Source organism: Centruroides vittatus, unplaced genomic scaffold (genome assembly GCF_030686945.1).
Source record: "Centruroides vittatus isolate TY-2023 unplaced genomic scaffold, ASM3068694v2 contig_1832, whole genome shotgun sequence".
In the NCBI taxonomy this organism is placed as follows: Eukaryota; Metazoa; Arthropoda; class Arachnida; order Scorpiones; family Buthidae; genus Centruroides; species Centruroides vittatus.
This window is the reverse complement of record NW_027121128.1, coordinates 90,367-109,411: the sequence shown is the minus strand read 5'-3', so window position 1 is coordinate 109,411 and position 19,045 is coordinate 90,367. Positions and strand designations below refer to the sequence as shown.

Here is a 19,045-nt window from a genome sequence, read left to right as displayed (position 1 = left end):
CTGGGGAGTCGAGCCATCTGTTATATTTTATTTACAAAAATCTTTTCGTATTTTTAATTATTATAAAATGGCAAAAAAAACCTTAATTTTGAGGGCAGGGATGAGTTTTATAAAACAAAATTGTAAATTCTAGTAACGAGTAAAATCATTAACTCCGACCCTACTCGAAATACGACACACAACCCCCTTTATCTCCCTACTTCCTCGACCTTTATCCACCAAAATTTAATAGCGTCAATGCCCCTAAAACACGAACCTCCGTGCAAAATTTCAGAGAATTTCGACAAAAATCACAGGAGTTATTAAGCTTCAAACAGGGTGAACAAAATCGTGCCCCACACACACATACACACTACATCCGACGGCCGGATGGCCGAGCGGTAAAGGTGGCTGCCTACCGCTCTGGGGAATCCAGGTTCGGATCTGGACGGGTCAAATAATCCCCAGGAATTTTTCGGGGGTGGTCTGTCCGGATATGTCGAGCCCCGTCCCTCACCACCCAGCCGCCCCATTGTGAGCCAGGCTGAACCCATAATGGGATTGCAAAAAGGTCCTCTTAGTATCCATAGGGTGGAAACAGTTAAAAGAAAAAACACTTATATCGATACGTACAGAAAAAGCTCTGATTTTTTTTTTTTTCATTTCTCGACGTTTCATGGTCCCTTCAATCCAAAAATGTAAAAATTTTGGGGAGGGGAGTCATTTTTTGATCGGTTGCCATACTTTCCCTCTGTTATATTTAATGCTTTTCCTTCGGGATTTTAATGCTGTTTTGATTAATTTCCATTAAGAGGGAATAGTCATTTTTTAAATATCTTAATCAGGATTAATTTATTTCCTTTATTTTAAATTAGTTGATAATTTTGCCCAATATTTTTGTATATTTTAATTTAAAATTCTAGAATTACGTGCAGACTATATCAAGTTATACACAATGATAGAATAACGTCGTTAAATATAAAAACTAACGATATATTCTTTTTATTTTTGAAGTAATATAAAACGTCGAACATAAAAAACTGTAAATAGAAAAAACAATTTATATTTTTGTTCAAGACGGCTAAAGCAACATAATCCATTTGAGCGATACTCTTCGCTGAACATTCAGGGATTTAAGGGAACGAGAATTATGCGCGATTTACGTGTTCTCTCGATAACTTTTATGAAATCAGTTGCATAGCGCTAAAATACTTCAATTGTGGTATGAATAGAGGTTATATAAAACAAAAACTAGATGTATATTCAGCGAAGTTGCTGAATAGACGCGTGTCCATGGGCACAGAGCCTGCTGAGGTATATACAGTGGAAGATAAGAAACGCGCTTTACAGGGGCTCAGAGCCTGCCAGAAACCGCGTACACTATGTACAAAAAGAGAATCGCGTCCATGGGCACACGCCAGCTAAGTGATGATACAAGAGGAGAATACAGCGGAGAGGACTAGTTACGCTCAGCTGGGTTTGAGATTGCTTGTCGGTGATGTCTCGGGGTGTAGTTGTTTGGGCGGTTGCATTGCCAGCTGCTATTTTCTTGGTTGCCGTTTAGGTGACGTATGTAGATCTCACGGCTCGCTCTGATGGTATCGCTTACCATCAATTTCTTCATTATGGCAGCGTATCGTCTTGGGATGGCTAGACGTCTCAGGATGGATTCATTGGCCGGATCCCAACCGCCAAGGGTACCTACGATGAAAGCATCTACAAAGGTATTATAACCCTTACCTTTTAAGAAGTCTGCCAGAGATTTGTATTTTTGTATTTTTGTTTCCCTTGCAGTTTGGAAGGCGTCCGACCCATTTTCAAAAGGGATAGTTACATCGATTATAGTAGCCTCTCTCGTTGCGTCGTTGAGGAAAGCCAGGTCCGGGCGACAATTCTCAGGAAAGTCAGGTATTCTTTGATTAATGAAGAGTCTTCCACCCGTTTTGTCGAAGGCATTGGCCAGACGGTCCAAAACGTTGTTATGCCTCCTCGTGATGCTTACCATGCTTGGAAGGCAGTGGCAGAGGACGTGGGTTAACGTCTCGTTTCGAGGGGTGCAGCGTCTGCACTTTTTAGATAAGTTGCCATATCTCCGGTGGCCATGGAGTGGAACCACACTCATGCGGGCACGGTGGATGAAACGCCAATCCGCAAATTGTGTGTATTTCCCGTCCCGCATGAAGTGGTTGCTTTCTTTGCATGCGTTGGTAATCCGGTAAGCTTTACCCTGGTCAGGCTTATCATGAAGAGATTTTAAGTGCCTGAGTCTCACAAGGCCATTTAGGATGTTAGAGCATGCTTTCTTCTGAACAATGTTTCCATTGACAGACAGCACAGGGGAGTCCTCACCAGAAATCCACTCCAATGGGACGTAGACGCATTGTTGACGTAGACTCCAGCTTACGTAGACGCATTGTTGCTGAGCGAAGCGGGTCCACGTTGATCTAATGTGCTTTGACGCCAGTCCAAATTCATCCTGCAAAGAACCATTTAAGTACTTACATATGTCCTCTTCTGAAGGGTCCCTTCTTATACGTTTTCTAATTAACAAGAATAGAACACTAAATTAGAAGACAAACATCCCAACGAGTGAATAAAAATAATAAAGAGTATATTTTAATATAGTATTTTAATTTAATCAACGAAAAAGTACTTTCTCTGTATTAACAATGTCAAAAATCCATCGTTCTTACCCCCCGCGCCTGTAAATAACACTTCTCTGCCACACATCAGATTGATACGGAGGAGAATAACTTTAATAAATCATTATAAACAATCCCGAACGTTTTTACAAGCCGGGATCACGCGAGATCGTACACAAACTAAATTAATACGCAGTAAAACCTCGTGCGGAATGGGTACGAACCCCCGACACCCGTCCGTACATTTGCACAGAAACCCGAACTCGTATTGTATCACCCTTCGAAACTACAGAACTAGTGAACATCGTCACACAAAATTTCTCTATTTTTTCTCAATTCATAGATCGAATTTCAAAATTCTTGCTTCTTCACGACATTGGCCTTGCGTTATACGTACAGTCCGTTTCAAAGTGATATAGGCACTGTGAAATAATGACATTAATAAAGAAGATAATAAGCACATAACAATATAATGAAAGAGGATTGGCTATCGGTTTATTTTGATAGCAAATAATAATAATTTTATCAAATACCACAATAATAAAATGAATTTTAACAACGTTATACTTATCCCAAAATGATAGAACCACTAAACATTAAAGTAATACATGATTTTATTGTGAGTTTGCAGACGAGGTCCGTAAATCACGAAATTCTTGCATTTAAATCATAACAATAAATTATATAGAAAAGAGAGAGTGAGGGAAAAAAAACTCGGTCTAGACATCGTGACGCAAAATGTTAACAACGAGTGTCGGAACACGTGCCGGAACACGTGCCAAAACACGTGTTAAAAACGACCCGTCTATGTCAAACGGAAGGGTAGAATTCTGACACGAAAGCTCATAAATAGGTGAAATTCTGACTCGAGTGCTCATAAATAGTCAATCTAAGAAGACAACTTCGGAAGGGGGACAGTTTAATAGATAAAAAAACATCGCGCTTGATCGTAAAAGTTCCTAGATGACAGAAATCGCAATTAACGGGCTAAATTATGAGTTCGAGTCTTGTAAATTTATCAACAATCTCCGAACACATTGGTCAAAAAGGCGCCAGATGGACACCCCGAATCGGACCTTTCCCATGACCCGAGTCGTCCCGAGTTTCGCCTAGAAACAAAGGAGAGACCAATCGGAAAACGGGAAAGGGGATGAGGGACCACTTACTTACTTAAATGGAGCAGTCCATCCTTCCTGACAGTTCGTCAGGAGGTTGGTACTCCAACTTTATTCACGACCTTGCTTCGCATCTTGCTTTGCAAGGGTTTAAATACATACATGCGGACGTAGCCGCTATATTATTATCCCGACATTGTTATCTAATTTATAATTTATTTGTATCCGGATAATGTTAAAAACAATAATCTTTAAAAATTGTAAAATTTGTAAAAATAAACGAGTTTCAAAAAATTAACTCTTTTTTATCCGATTTCGAATGAGCCAAGAACTGAGATGGACACTGAAAATTAACAAATATTCCTTACTTTATTGTTCTTTATCCATACGTTATTATCTGAACTATCCAAATGCATTTCACAAATTTCTTTGCCTCTTCAGTGGATATTACACCTTTTCAACACTGTTACATTTATACTCTATCAAGTTTTCCCAGCATGCATCTACAGATAAACCCGTATTCAGGTTGATGACATTTGCATAACTTTTGATACAATAATGTTCTGCGATGCGTCTTGTTACAATATTATCTATTTTATACAATATTTTAATATTACTTCTATTTATGATACAATTATTATTTTTACAATGTTGATACCATGGGGATTCGGTTCTTTTCAGACGAATTGCCGCCTCATGCTCTTTAACACGTTGTTCAAGCTGTCTTCCTGTTTCACCTACATAGATCTTACTTCTTGGACATGTGCATATTAGTTTGTAGACGACTCCTGCTTTTTTCAAAGGGTCGCTTGAATGTCCTACCCTTTCTCTGTTCACCACATAAATACTTTTGCTTAATCTATTTTTCTGCTCACCCACTAAGTTGACAGAACAATTTTTAAAGTTATTTTTATATTTTTCATAAAATTTTTTAATATATGGAATTTTTATGTATAGATTATTACTTTTTTCTTTTTTTACATTATATCTACTTATGGTATAACTATTGTACCACTTACGTATTACTTGTTGGGGGTAATCGTTAAGCAGATATTTTTTAAACAGGTTTTCAGTTTCAAGTTCTATATACTTCTGCAATGTCGTTCTGTTAAAAATTTTTCTTAGTTCCATTAGGAAAACATTTCTTTTTATACCTAAAGAACAGTACGATTTATAGTTGATTACTTTATCATTATTGCAAGTCTTTGTATACTTACGAAATAGTAGTGTTTTTTCTTGTCGTGTGATTGTAACATCTAAATAGTTAATTTCTTTATTTTTCTCTTCTTCGTAGGTGAATCTAATGTCATTGTTTAAACTGTTTGCATAAGTTTCAATGTTTTTGGCTGTGGTAATATTGGAATCATACAGGAACAATATGTCGTCTACATACCTGGCGTAGAAGGAAATGCCTTGGAACTGGAAAATCTTTTGATCTAATGATGTCATGCATATATCTGCAATCTTCGGGCCTATAACGGACCCCATTGCTATCCCATCTTTTTGTCGATAAAAGTCTTTAGAAACCAAAAAATAGTTGTTTTTAAAAGCGAATTGTATAAATTCTAAAATGTAATTAGGTAAATTATAATTACTTAAACATTCTAAAACAAAGTTCCACTTAATTGATGGGTACATTGATTTTACATCCAGACTCATAAGTCTAAAGGATTCCTTACTTTGACCATATAACAGATGCGAGATTAGTTGATCTGTATTTTTTATACTGTAGCTCGAATCTGGTTTAAGTTTTTTGAAACTCGTTTATTTTTACAAATTTTACAATTTTTAAAGATTATTGTTTTTAACGTATACACTAACCGATCCCATTGCTTGATATTTATTTATTATTTAACCGGATAATGTTGATGAGTTCGAAAGTTCACTCATGTTAGAATGTTTGTTAAGTTTTTGAGTAGTGACAGTTTGTCTTTTCCTTGTTTAAGCTCCTATGAACTCCCCTAACATATTGTGCACAATACTCACTTCGGTATTAAGAGGATCCTTATGTCTTATTGTGTTGTTCTATGGTATTAGTGTGTATTTCTTCTTCCTCCCCGTTGTGTTTTATCGCTGTTTTCCTGTCCTCCGTTTCGTTGTATTCCATCCTTTCTCGTCGTACTATTCTGTCGTTCCCATTGACATATTCTGTCGCACGTTCTCGATACTTACTTTGGTGAGGATAGGGGTTTCCCGTCTTTATCGTTGTGTGCTATCATAGTATTCTGTGATTATTCCTCCTAGTTGTTGTGTTATATCTTTCTGCTGACAATGTATTCTATCATGGAGTTTTATTGGTATTTTCCCTTCGTTGTTAATCTTGTAAATGTGTTTGCAGTTAGTATTTCATATGAAACCATTTCTTGTTTCAGCGCGTTTTCTCAGAACGCACTGGTTGAGTTCTTACATGTATTCCATTATATATTAGTTGTCGGTTATTATGGTTATAGAAACAATAATAATATTAATTGCTTTATAATACAGTGGAGGGTGTATCACTATAATCTATGGTCGGCTACGAAAGTTTATTTCACAAACTATTCCAATAGTTGATAGGAATATGTTAGATAAGGCACCTATGTGGTGCAGGTGGTTTTGATGATTTAATTTACTTAAGTGAGCAGTGCAGAGTATATCACTATAGTCTAAAGTCTGCTATGAAATATATTAGCACCGTCTCATACTATTGATGTTGAAGAGGTGAACAATTTGGCATTTATGTCGTTCAAATGATTTAGTTATGTACATTTGCGGAAAGTATCCTAGGCAATTTGAATTAGTGTAGAAATCACCTATGTGTTACGGTAGAGAGGTGAAAGTCCCATTGCAGATTTTATGTATTTCACCGAACTTTTGGACCTATTTTATATATAGAGTTCAGCAATCCCAAGGAAAGCACTGAGAATTAACTTATAAAGAGGATGGAGGTGAAATGGAATGTCCTAAACTCAGCATTGAATGTGAACACTAAAGACCTGTTACCAATTTGTACTACCCTAACTGCTACAACAGAAACATTCACAGACTGTATTCATCCCTTAGGAAGAGCTAGTTTTTATCGAGATAATTTCGATTATAGAGGTTTCCCAGCATAAATTAGCTAACTGTTATTTACTTATGTGAATATATTTTTTTTTCTATATTTTTTTCTATATTCTATTTTTATAGCTTATTTTAATAAATTCATTAAAATGATAGTAGATATGCTCATTATTGATCAAGATTCGTTTTCGTACTGGCCATTGATATCCTTCTTTATTGCATATCAGCATTAAATTATGTCTTGGTAATTCATATCTGATACAGTCCATTAGTATGTGTGTTGGGGTTTCCTCAGTTCCGCAGTTTTCGCAAAGACCGTCACTCCCATGATTAAATCTTCTGTGGTAGTCTGCAAAATCTCCGTGTCCTGTCAGAAATCTTGTATTTTTATGGTGTATAATAAAGTAACTATTCGTAACTCTTTGGTTTATATCCGGTAGATATTCAAATAGTTCTCTGCCTGTTCTTGACTCTTCCCATCTTCTTTGCCAAATGATTAAATATTTATTTTTTATTTCTCTTTTTATATATTGCTCTGACAGCTTACTGTATATTTCCTTTAGTGTTAAATCACTGGCCTCCTTTGCCAAGTTATCCGCCTTCTCGTTGCCAATGTTTCCCATATGGGCTTTAACCCAACTAAGTTGTATCTTATTTATTCCAATTATGATGTTTTGTCTAATACTGTTTATAAGTTCATGCGTATTGTTTGGGTCATTAAGTGCCTTTAGTATTGATTCACTATCCGTGCATACTAGTATTTGTAGATTCTTCTTGTTTGTATTGATCCACTTTATTGCCTGGTGGATTGCAACCAACTCTGCTTGGTAATTATTACATCTGTTATCTAGTTTAAATTTTTTGTGATATTGCTCACGTGTTCTTGTAAAATAGATGAAGGCGGCACCCACTCCCGTCGAACTTCTTGAACCGTCCGTATATACTCTGTGAGGGTGTGATTCATTGTATTGTGTGATTTTGATATGTTTCCATTCGAATCTTTTCAGATGTTGATGCACTTTTAGTTTCTGTTCTATTATGTCTCCGTTTCTGAGGATATCGTGGGAATTTATATTCTGTTTAATTATATTTCTGGTGTCTCTTCTTTTATTCACTTCCAGATCCAACAGTAGCAGTCCGGCCATTACACATAAAGCGTCGTTAGATGTAGTGCTATATGCACCTGTAATTCTTAGTAAAATTTTTCTTTGGAAACTAATTATTTTTCTTTTTGTGTGTATTAGATTTACTCTTTTTCCCCATACTTGTGCACCATACGTGACAATTGGTATGATGACACCTTTATAAATTTGTATTAATGCTTTCCCACTCCTGCCCCATTCTCTTTTCGCTACCTTGGCAATCTCTTGGAATAAGTTACCTACTTTATTCTTTATTTGTTCTATCTGTGGTGTCCAGAGGAGTTTATTATCTATTGTTATTCCAAGATATTTTATTTGAGTTGTGCATCTGATTACCTTTCCATTCATTTTTATGGTTGGTTGTCTACGTTCAATTTGACATTTTGTAAAGGCAATGGCGTTTGTTTTGTCCGGGTTGAATTTTAATTTGTTCCTTTTCCCCCAATTAACTATTTTTTCTAAGGTCCTATTGCATTCCTCCTCTACTCTTAATCTGCTACCTGCCGAACAAACTACCATTATATCGTCTGCGAAGGCTGTAATTTTGTTATCTTTTAGAGAATTATCATTTAAGAGATCGTTTAATATTATAGACCAGAATAGCGGGCCCGAACACGAACCCTGCGGGCATCCCATAGTCATGTCTTTTTCTATTATAATATTTGAGTATTCTATGAAGGCCTTCCTGTTTGTTAAGTAGTCACATATGAGTGCGTAGAGATTACGTGGGCAATTTAGTTCTTCTAGTTTTGTATGGAGGAGAGGCCACCATGCATTATCAAATGCGCCCTCTATATCTAAGCTTAAAGCTATGACCCATTTGTATTTTTGTTTGTCTGTTTCAATTTCGTCTATAACTTTTGATATGGCGTCTTCGGCTGAACAGCCTTCTCGAAACCCGTATTGATTTTTATTTATCCATTTCATTGAACCTAGCCATGCTGTAAGACGATAGACTATCATTTTGTCTAGAATTTTCCCCATTACCGGTAGAAGGGAAATTGGTCGATAACTTCTCGGATCCCGTTTGTCTTTGTTTTTCTGTTTATATATTGGTATGATTTTTGCTTGTTTCCATTCTGATGGAAATATTGCGTATTGTAGGCATTTATTATATAGAGTGTGTAATAGCGATGGAATCTTTTTATTTATGATATTCACCATTTCTATTGTTATTAAATCGTGACCGGGAGCCTTTCCTTTCTTAAAATTAGATATGGTCCATGAGATTTCTTCTTTTGTAAATTCTGGTATATCTGGTCCATTTGTTTTATAGTTAAGTTGTTCTCTTATTCTCTTTTGTTCTATGGTGTCCAATATGGGATTGTCTTCTTTGACAAATTCATTGATTAGTAATTTTATACATTCGTCCTGATCACTTATAAGATCACCATTTTTGCTCTTCATTTCTGTTAATTGAAAATGTTGTCTTAATTTCCCCGCAGCGATTTTATATATTAACCCCCATGGATCACTTTCACTTTTTTGACACAATTTATCCCAACTCCTCTGTTTAGACTCTTTTATTTGTTGTTTGTAGTTCCGTTGTTCTACTAAAAAGTTTTCCTTAAGGTATGTCCTTTGAAGTGGGTCTCTACATTTGTTGTATTTTCTTCGTTTAGCCCGTACTTTACTTTTAAGAATTGTCAGGTCAGATGTCCACCATTTTGCGGTGTTATTTTTCATTTCATTGCATATCGGGATATGTGCACGTAGTGCTTTATTTAGGTTATCTATAAGTTTCTTTATATCGCGCTCAGCTGTAACTTTGTTTGTTGCTGTTCCCAGATGTGTTAGTGTTGGTTTTATATCCTGTATAATATTTTTCCATTGTGCTTTTCGTAGATTATATTTCTTAGTCGTTACTGTGCTTAGGTCGTGGGTGATGTCATATTCTATATATCGATGTTCAGATAAGCTTATTTCGTCATTTACTATCCAGTTACTGATTTCATTTAGGGCTAGGCTGTTTACTATGGAAAGATCTATGTTTGATGTGCCATTTGTACTTTCAAATGTACTAACCATACCTGGTTCATTCAATATAAATAGGTTTCGTCTATTGACAAATTCCTCTACCTCTTCACCTCTAATATCAGAATTATCATCAAACCAAACGTACGAGTGGGCGTTACTATCCCCTCCAAGGATCATTGCATGACTTTGTTGGTATTTATCGCAGAGCCTGTCTAGTTTTTCTAGGTATTCTGTTATATTTGAGTCCATTGGAATATAAAATGTGCAAATTATCCAGTTTTTGCTCTTGTGGTTGATTGCTATTGTTGTCATGTTATTGTCACTGTATTCTGTGAGTAACATACATTGTATGTTCTTGTTGTTGATGGCAATGATAGTCCAAGGGGTTTGTTCAATACAGTGATAGAGAATTTTTGTTGGAAGTGGCCAGCCCATCGGTCTCTTATCTTTACAGCAAGATTCTTGGATGAGGGACCAATCGGAAATTGGAATAGCGAGCGAAAAACTATAAAAATCGGAATCTCCAAGGTCGGAGGGAGTCTCCTCCGCATCCCGCAAAGAGCCGTAATCTGTGTTTTGTTGTGTCGCCGCCAACAACGTAGGACGCCTCAGCACCTCTGCGAGCATCTGTCCAGCGATCTCATCTCGTCCGCCCCGGGGCTTCGACGGAAGGGAAATCCTCGCCACTCCGAAGGACTGTAGAGAAGTCGAACTGTCAATTGTCGATGTAAGCATAAATGTTATCCAATAAACGGTTTTTCTTATGTAAAACACTTGTCATCATTTGCCTCCTCCGCCACACCCACATGCAAACTTCCCTTAGGTTCATCCTGACGCGGGATTAACTTATCCCCACCTGTCGGCGACCTTACATTATTTATTATTATTAAGCAATGAATCCATTTTGTTTATTAATTATTTCGTAAATTCTATCTGTTCTAGTCAAGCTTTAGTGATTTCTCTTATTAAAATCTTAAGATTTTCGTATACTATCTCGCATTATTTTAATAAGATTTTTTGACCTAGCGGTCTTCGTTCCCTGAACACTGGGAGTTCATCATGGTTTCGCGCCTCTCTCGGACAGGACTGGTTACGTGGAGTTTCCCGGGTTTTTTCCACGTCAGTAATGCCTAAATAGGGGCCAGTTTCCCTTAAAAAGACCTCCCGGAAGGCATCCTCCCAAGGCAGATCGCCCAAGTGTTGCGTTGTCATAACTCAAACAAACAATAAGATTTTCTCCCAAGCATCAGTTATTGCCTTTTCTAATAATGATTCTACTGTGGTATATTGCTTTCCATTCTTGTATACTTTGGTTGCTTAAATACAGAACATGTTTTCTGTAGGATTGACATCAGGAGAATATGAGAACCAGTTTATGACATACACACCGTTTGACAGAAACCACTCCCAAGTTTTTGTACTATGAGTGTGTACCATAGCTTGTTGAAATTGGAAATACTTCCATAAAGTTTTCTACGGAAATAATACGACCAGAGATAAAAGCTACATTTGTCAAACCACTCCATCGAAATGCACACACCACACCCTACCACTTCCAGCCCCTTGCTGTAGTCTTGAGTGAATTTATTCATTTCTTCCTAATATCGTGCCAATAGCTTTTCCAGCCTTCTGGCCCATCCCTGCTGAATTTCTTCTATTCGCTCCTTATAACTTGCCATTTATCAATCCACGTCATGTGATATTTAGTTCATGACAAACGTTACAGTTTGAGAATTTGTTTCATTTTCTTATGCTGTATATGATTTGATAACTTTGTATACTGTTGATTTTGATAGATTTATGGCTAGACGAGATGCAATTTACCTCAGTCTTATTACAGAATTTCTAAGTTTTTTGAAATTTACTATTTTTGATGAGAATTGAGTGCAGGAATGGTCTTTCAGATAACTGTTTTATTCTATGTTCTCCACTAGAATTGATGTAACTTGCCACAATATGATGAGACCGATTCAATCTTTTAGAAATTTCTGTAATTGACAATTTCAATATATATAATTTAGTTATTTCACTTTCTGGAAACTGAGAAAAAAAATTTCTTCTTCCTATGATGAAATCTTTAACTTATCCAGCAGTTGGTGTGCGGGGTGACTGATATTGTAATGCATACTGTACTGTATATACGTGTGAGATAGAATTTTTGGGCACTCCAGTACCTTTCCTGGAAATACTTCTGATTACCCCACTGTTCTAATTATTCACCTGTTTAGTTGTTTCTCCGAGAAAGAGAAAGGAAGGAACGTCAATACAGGTTGGCGTGACTCTTTCAGTGCCTTTCCATGCCACTCACTCTATTTGTAGTTGAAACTGCGTGCAGACACCAATGTAGTGATGGTTTCTATAGGAAGGAAATCATGATAAGTGTACTTTTATTTGAAAGTTTTTAAGCTTCTTTACAAGTGTTATATTGAGTGTTTACAGTATTCATTTTCTACCTATTGGAATCGTGTCAAATTTGACCTTCCGATTTTTTGCAAATCTCCACGTTTTGAGACTTCCTGAACACACATTCGTGGGATTTTGATAAAAGTGATGAAAGCTGTGACAGATATAAAAAAGATGTGAATAACATTCACATTTTGGACCATAATATTTTCACAAATAAAGATGGCAATGATAATAGTAAAGAGAATAATAAGATTGTAGAAGCCAAATGAAGAGCAAACGGAAAACGTTATACGGCTAGAGATGGGAAAAGTAAATGGTGCGAAAATCCATTGGTGTGGAGGCAATTATTTCAATTTACGTGGAAAATCCCATAAGCCTAAATCGCCTGAAGTATGTATGCTCTCACTGACGAGCAATGTTCAATAATGCATTATTATTAAATATGTAAATGTTTCTTTTAAATATTATATGTATTCGCATACAAGTATTAAAGTATGGATTTACTAAGTAAGCACAAATTTTTAAAATTGTTTCCGTTTTACATCATTTTTTAATCCGTGGTAACTCAGTCACCCAAACGACTCCCTACATAATAAATCATAGCGCGCCTACTTTTGTGAAATTTATTTATAAATACGGTTAACACAAATTTAAAATTTATCTTGTATACTAGTACTTTTTTTATCAATTAACAGGACTTATTATACTGGTATTAAATAAAAAAACTAAATGACCTAAACAGGTGAACTAAATAAAACATATTATTTCTGATTTGTAAGATTAAATATCTGCATCCATAATTCCAGTATAATAAGTCCTGTTAATTGATAAAAAAAAGTACTAGTATACAAAATAAATTTTAAATTACGATAGAGTACACAAAGGCATAATAATTAAACGGTTAACACAAAATTCGTGACCTAATCAAAAATTTCCTGGCTGATTTCAGCCATTTATTTCGAATTCTGAAGCTCTTAAGTGGTGTGGAAAGCATTGAAATTAGTTAGAATATAATTAAATTAAATTAATCTAACGACAAGTCCGAAAATTTTGAAACTAAATTGATTTCCTGGGAGGAAGTTTAGAAATATTAATTGTAAGTAATAAACTGATAGGAATATAACATTTCCGGCATTCTGAATATAAAATAGTGTTAACTCATAATTGCCCTCGATACATTTACGAGTGGTGAATGACGAAACATCCTCAACGACAAGAAACGTCTACAGGAAGTCTTCTTTGTTTCACACAGATCCTTAGATCAGTTGTAAAAATGAATCCCAGATTGGTTACCTTCTTTGTAATTACGTTTTGTTTATTCTGGTAAGAAACTGTTTTTGTATTTTATAAATTCTTAACGTTTTGGATGGTCTTAAATACATAAAAATTTATATTTTAAGTGTGGGTCTGTCGTTGAAATGTCGTTCCTGCTCCGAAGTAATCTGTGTGGATAAAACTGAAGAGGATTGCCCAGGTGTTGGAGTTACTATATATGGTTGCGAATGTTGTAAAGTGTGTGCCAAGGTAAGAAATATATTGTGATGAAATAATATTTGTTAACTGGAGGATGAAGGAAGTAACACAAAAATGTCTACACATTTTTGTAGGGAATCGGCCAGAAATGCGGCGGAATATTTAACAATGCTGGTATATGTGGAAGAAATCTCGAATGCGTAAAACCCCCTCTTTCAGAAGAAATCGACGAGGATATGGTTAATTTTTCAGTAGGAACGTGCCAGGAGAAACCAGTTGTTTAGCAGCAATACGCCGATCCATTTAATGCTAACGTAATCCTTTCTATAATCAGTAAATTGTTTGAATAAATAATTCAATTGAATATTAATGAGTAAATAAAGCTTGTATTGCAAATAAAATCGTTATATGATGTAATTTTTAAGTTTTTCTAAATAAAAAAAACCTTAATTTTTAGAGTAGAGATGAGTTGCATAAAAATTGTAACGAGTAAAATCTTCATTAAGTCCGATCCTACTAGAGATACAACGTACGATCACTCTGTTTCTCCTCACCCTCTCGACCTTTACTAACCAAAATTTAATAGCATCAATCCCCTAATACACGAACCATTCTGCAAAATTTCAGAAATTTTCGACAAAAGGAACAGGAATTATTAAGCTTCAAAGTGGGTGAACAAAATCGCGCCCCCACATACACTAACACACTAACATCCGTACGTACAGAAAAACCCACAAATTTTTTGTTATTTCCCGACATTTCTAGTGCAAAAATGTAAAATTCCTCGGGGTAGGAGAATTTTTTTGCCGATCGCCATACTTTCCCTCCGTTGTATATAACAGCCGAGAAATTTTCTGCTCATACTTTTAGCGAAATAATTGTTTTTATCGTAGCAATAATTAATTAAATTTAATCACCTTCTGGTTTATAAAATACGTGAAATTGTTACACGTAACTTACTCATAATGTAGATTTAATTAATAATAGCAATTTTGAAAATAGTCCGATAAACCAAAACGATAAAAGCAGTTATACAAGTTCGCATATTACGAATTCGATTTCCGGGAAGTTTATTTAATTAGTATTATCTTAAGAGTCACTACGAGTTATTATACAGGAAATATTTAAGTAAAATTATTATCAGAATATAATTTTAAATAGTTTAATATATATATATATATAATTTAAACAGTGTTCTTCGAATAATATGTAGATGTTTACAGTAATATCTGTACAAAACGGAACATTGATTAAACGAAAACCTGCCAAAACGGAAAAAGTATTCGGTACCGTGCGAGTCCCGTACACAGGTTTTACTGTATATAAAAAGTCAAAATATATTGGTATGTAGGTTAAGTAAAGAATTCTATACAGTTGAATGTATCCGCACCAAATTTGGCATGAATATTCTTCGATATTATAGAAAAAAGATATTGTGAGGATCCCCCAACTTAGCCTAAGCCAGAGCAATATATTTTGCAGTTTCATTATTGTAAATAATAGGGTCAAGAAACGTATATTTCAATTATTAAGTGCATTGTTTTTATCATCCTCTCACAACACAACTTCAACAATCTCCATCCCCCTCAAAAGCCCGAGCAATGACGACCACACATATAGCTACTTTAATTATAAGATACTTTCAGGAATCAACTAAACAAACATTAAGCTGTCGGTTTAGTTGATTAGAGAGTTTATAGTTAATCAGTAAACTTGGCATTGGTACAGTTGATATGCCATAAATCGGGATGTCATCACTCGAGTGTGTTCACAATTGGTACGTTTACCGGTTAGTCGCAATTGGTATGTCCGTAAACGTTGTGTCATAATCTATTATTCAATTCATAGGTGGCATGTTTTGATTTATGATGACTCTGAAATTGGTACAAAATACATTCGGTACCTACTGGTATTATAATGTCGGTCCAATTACTCATTGACAAGGTCACAATGCCTGGCAGCAATTTTTAATTATATTTTTAATATGTTTAACTTAAAATTTATGCTCTCCACCTAAAATTAGAAGTGGCTTGCCCCTGATTACATTATACTGTTTTCACTTTCATCTATCTAGAATAGAATTCAACAGTTGAATGAATGAAGGCGTTATGTTACATTGACATGATGTTTTCCAGTGGAATAAAGTGACCTAGGCTAACACCACCTTTTTCTCTGTTATTATAAAACATAACGCCTTCATCTACATAAACAGTGTTAAAAATAATGCAAAACCTTACTATCACACAGTGGCGTTTAATATATTTTACAAGTTGGATATTGTGTGGGGCTAAAAAGCTTGTAAAACTTGCCTTGGATTCTATAGAAGAGAGCAGAAGTAATGCAAATACAGAATATATTAATCCAGCTAACTAGCAAATGCTTCTCCCACAACTTAGTAGCTCTAGCATTCTATTTTAGAATTTGCTAATTCTTGTGATACAGACATAACTATATTCTTCACCTGAGCAGAGGATATAACACATCATGGAAGCACAGAAGCTTGAAGCTCTATGCTAACTGCTGAATTGATAAATTTGCTTCTTATCCATTCAGAGAAAGTTATGATCCTTATGTACAGTACCATTTAAATAAGTTAATATTATTCGATACAACTCTGTGCCACAAATTGAAACTGATATCATTATCCCAGGAAAACTAAAAAATTTGGAAATCTTAGCAAAGAAACGTTACAGAACATAAAGGAGAAGATTCGGTATAGTCCTGAGGAGTTTCAATGGTGTTACCACAGAATCTTGGAAGAAAATAAGCACATTTCGCAAGATAAGTAAGGATACGTATGAAATAATCAGATATCATCAATTGGTAAATAAATAAACTGTATCGTTTTCCCGGCAGTTATATACGAGTATACCAGAAAGATATTATGGCAATCAATCAAAAAGTGACTCCACATTCAAGATTTTTACATTTTTTGACTCAGGGGATGTCGAGAAATGAAAAAAATCCGGATTTTTTTTCTGTATATATGGATGTTAGTGTGTGGAGTGACACGATTTTCTTCACTCTGTTTGAAGCTTAATAACTCCTGTACTTTTTGTCGAAATTTTTTGAAATTTTGCAAAGAGGTTTGTGTTTTAGAGGGATTGATGCTATTAAGTTTTGGTGGTTAAAGGTCGACGGAGTGAGGAGATATAAAGGTATCTATGATCCCGAGGGGTCGGGATTCTTTATGTCACGTAGAGTGGAGGAGGAGAGAGAGGTCGTCGGTAAGACATAGGCAATAAACGAGCAAAGGACATCAATTAACAAGAAAATCAAAAATTTATTGAATAACAATTGGACGATCACAAATACGAACATCAAATATCCATCGAGATTTTTCTCTAACTTCCGAGTACAAGAAGGGGGGGGGGCGAGAGAGAGTTTACACGGTTGACTATCATATCTCTTTAATGTTTCGTCAGAGGTTCGAATCCGTCCTTGATGTCATTGGAGCACACAATTTTAAAAAAAATCGCGACTAGATTCGTAACGCGCACTTGGAATAGGCAAAATCGGCGAAGCGGTTCCTCGGTCTATTCCTATTTGTCACAGCCTAGAAGTTCGACGAATCTATAAAAGCCCGCTTCTTCCCCCGAAGGGGGGGAGAAGCGGGCTTTTATAGATTCGTCTTGGGAAAATACGTCATGTGATTAACTGTTGTTAGAAGTAAAGGTTACTTTCGCAGGTGTAAAGATAAAAAAGTGTTTCCGGGACCATAACAAAGTGCAAAAATCGGACTTACCTATAAACTTATCTCTTGCAATATTAGCTAGATGATGTTTAGATGAGTGGATGTTTACAGTTAGGAAGGAGAGTTATAGCATTCTATCGTTGTTGATGAGATATTCGATCTCTTTTCCCGGCGAAGTTGTTTTTTTTCCCCGAGTTCTTTAAAATAGGAGGGAAAATACGTAGAAAAATGTCTATAAAAATTTTGAATCTCACATTAATTTTAATAATAAATAATCATCTTTGTTCCTCTGTAATATATTATTAAAATTATTTCATCTCTATAATATAGAAACAATACAGAAAATAATATAAAAATACGCATTAAATTAAATATAAAGATCTTATCTGTTGAGAGCAATTTCTCGTTAATTTTTTGGGCTGCAATTTAAAAAATTTGTAGACCTATAAATTCCCACTGTCTGTTTGTCTGTATTTTCTTGATTTCGAGAACGGAGTTAGATGACCGACACGACTTGCTAAAGGAAAAGTATGATGTACAGGGCCAAGTCACTACTAATTTGAGATGGAGAGCGTTTATTTTAAATTAAATAAATTAAAAATGTAATTAAAAATTGCAGCACGGCATTGTGACCGTGTCACAATAAATGATTGTTTCTTGATAGTTTTCCAAGACTCAACTGATGAAATCATCCTGATTATCATTATCTGTTTGTAATTTCGTACTTAGATCAGGAGGATCAAATTGCTCCTCACATAATTTATTCACACCTTCATGTATATGTGAATCTTCCACAAATTTATCCATGTTGAAATCTGGAAAACATAACTCGTGAATGTTTTCAACCTAATAAAATATATTCTATTCCAAATCAGTTGACGATGTGGAAGTCTTACTCCTCTCGAGATATGACATATGACACCTTCTACCTCCTCGCCCCGTCGACTTTTAACCACCGAAATTTAACAACATCAGTGTCCGTTATATACAAGTTACCATGCCAAATTTCGTTTCTTCATCATTACCCCATTTTGAGATATTTAAACGAAATAGGAGTTGTCACAAACGCGCAAACATACCATTGAATTTGTTTCCTTTCTTTGGATTCAGGTCTCAAAACATGGAGAAATGCAAAAAAACTCCAGGGTTAAATTTCACACTATTAGTCATTGAAATACAAATTTCGTAATAGATTAATGATTTAGATTATACTTTATCTCATATATTACTTATACGAGACACCACGTGACTGGTTTTGCTAATTGGATTGTTTTTACGTGCCAATCGTAAGTTTCCTTATTAAGATTTTCCTCTATAGAATGAATTTAGGTTCGACTATGCCTTAATATAATGCAATTTACGGGTCCCTACAAGAGGTGAGACCCCGTTTTAAAGCTGTTTTATTTTTTGTTGCCGGTATACAAGGGTTTCTAAATTTTATCTTGTTCTCTGACCTTATAAGGATGGCTTATCTGGCAAACGTTATAAGGGGGCGTTGAGAATAGGTTTGCAGAATGTTAGATATTTTTATTTTACTACTAGAATAACGCATTAATACTGTGAAAACTCGATAAA

The 19,045-nt window shown here is 35.3% G+C and overlaps 3 protein-coding genes across 3 annotated transcripts in view; all 3 read left to right on the top strand.

Annotated features, from left to right (window-relative positions):
* The window catches only part of LOC136969943 (single insulin-like growth factor-binding domain protein-2), a 128,357-nt gene that overhangs the window by 105,721 nt on the left and 3,591 nt on the right, over window positions 1-19,045 (top strand). The gene's annotated exons all lie outside the window — the stretch shown is intronic.
* Window positions 13,465-14,177, top strand: LOC136969942 (single insulin-like growth factor-binding domain protein-2). Its single transcript, XM_067264262.1, has 3 exons — window positions 13,465-13,626; window positions 13,704-13,827; window positions 13,911-14,177. Exons 1-3 carry the CDS (start codon window positions 13,496-13,498, stop codon window positions 14,058-14,060), a joined length of 405 nt encoding a protein of 134 aa, XP_067120363.1. The 5' UTR covers window positions 13,465-13,495; the 3' UTR covers window positions 14,061-14,177.
* Window positions 16,733-19,045, top strand: part of LOC136969937 (organic cation transporter protein-like) — an 85,927-nt gene continuing 83,614 nt past the window's right edge. The window contains exon 1 of the mRNA XM_067264254.1: window positions 16,733-16,743. The gene's annotated coding sequence lies outside the window, so the exon portion shown is untranslated. The remainder of the gene's footprint in view (window positions 16,744-19,045) is intronic.

Bases quoted from the DNA above. Each gene is read 5' to 3' on its own strand.
- LOC136969942 (XM_067264262.1), top strand. From the start codon at position 13,496: ATGACGAAACATCCTCAACGACAAGAAACGTCTACAGGAAGTCTTCTT. The intron at 13,627-13,703 runs GTAAGAAACTGT...TTATATTTTAAG, and splicing joins ATTACGTTTTGTTTATTCTG to TGTGGGTCTGTCGTTGAAAT. The intron at 13,828-13,910 runs GTAAGAAATATA...ACATTTTTGTAG, and splicing joins GTTGTAAAGTGTGTGCCAAG to GGAATCGGCCAGAAATGCGG.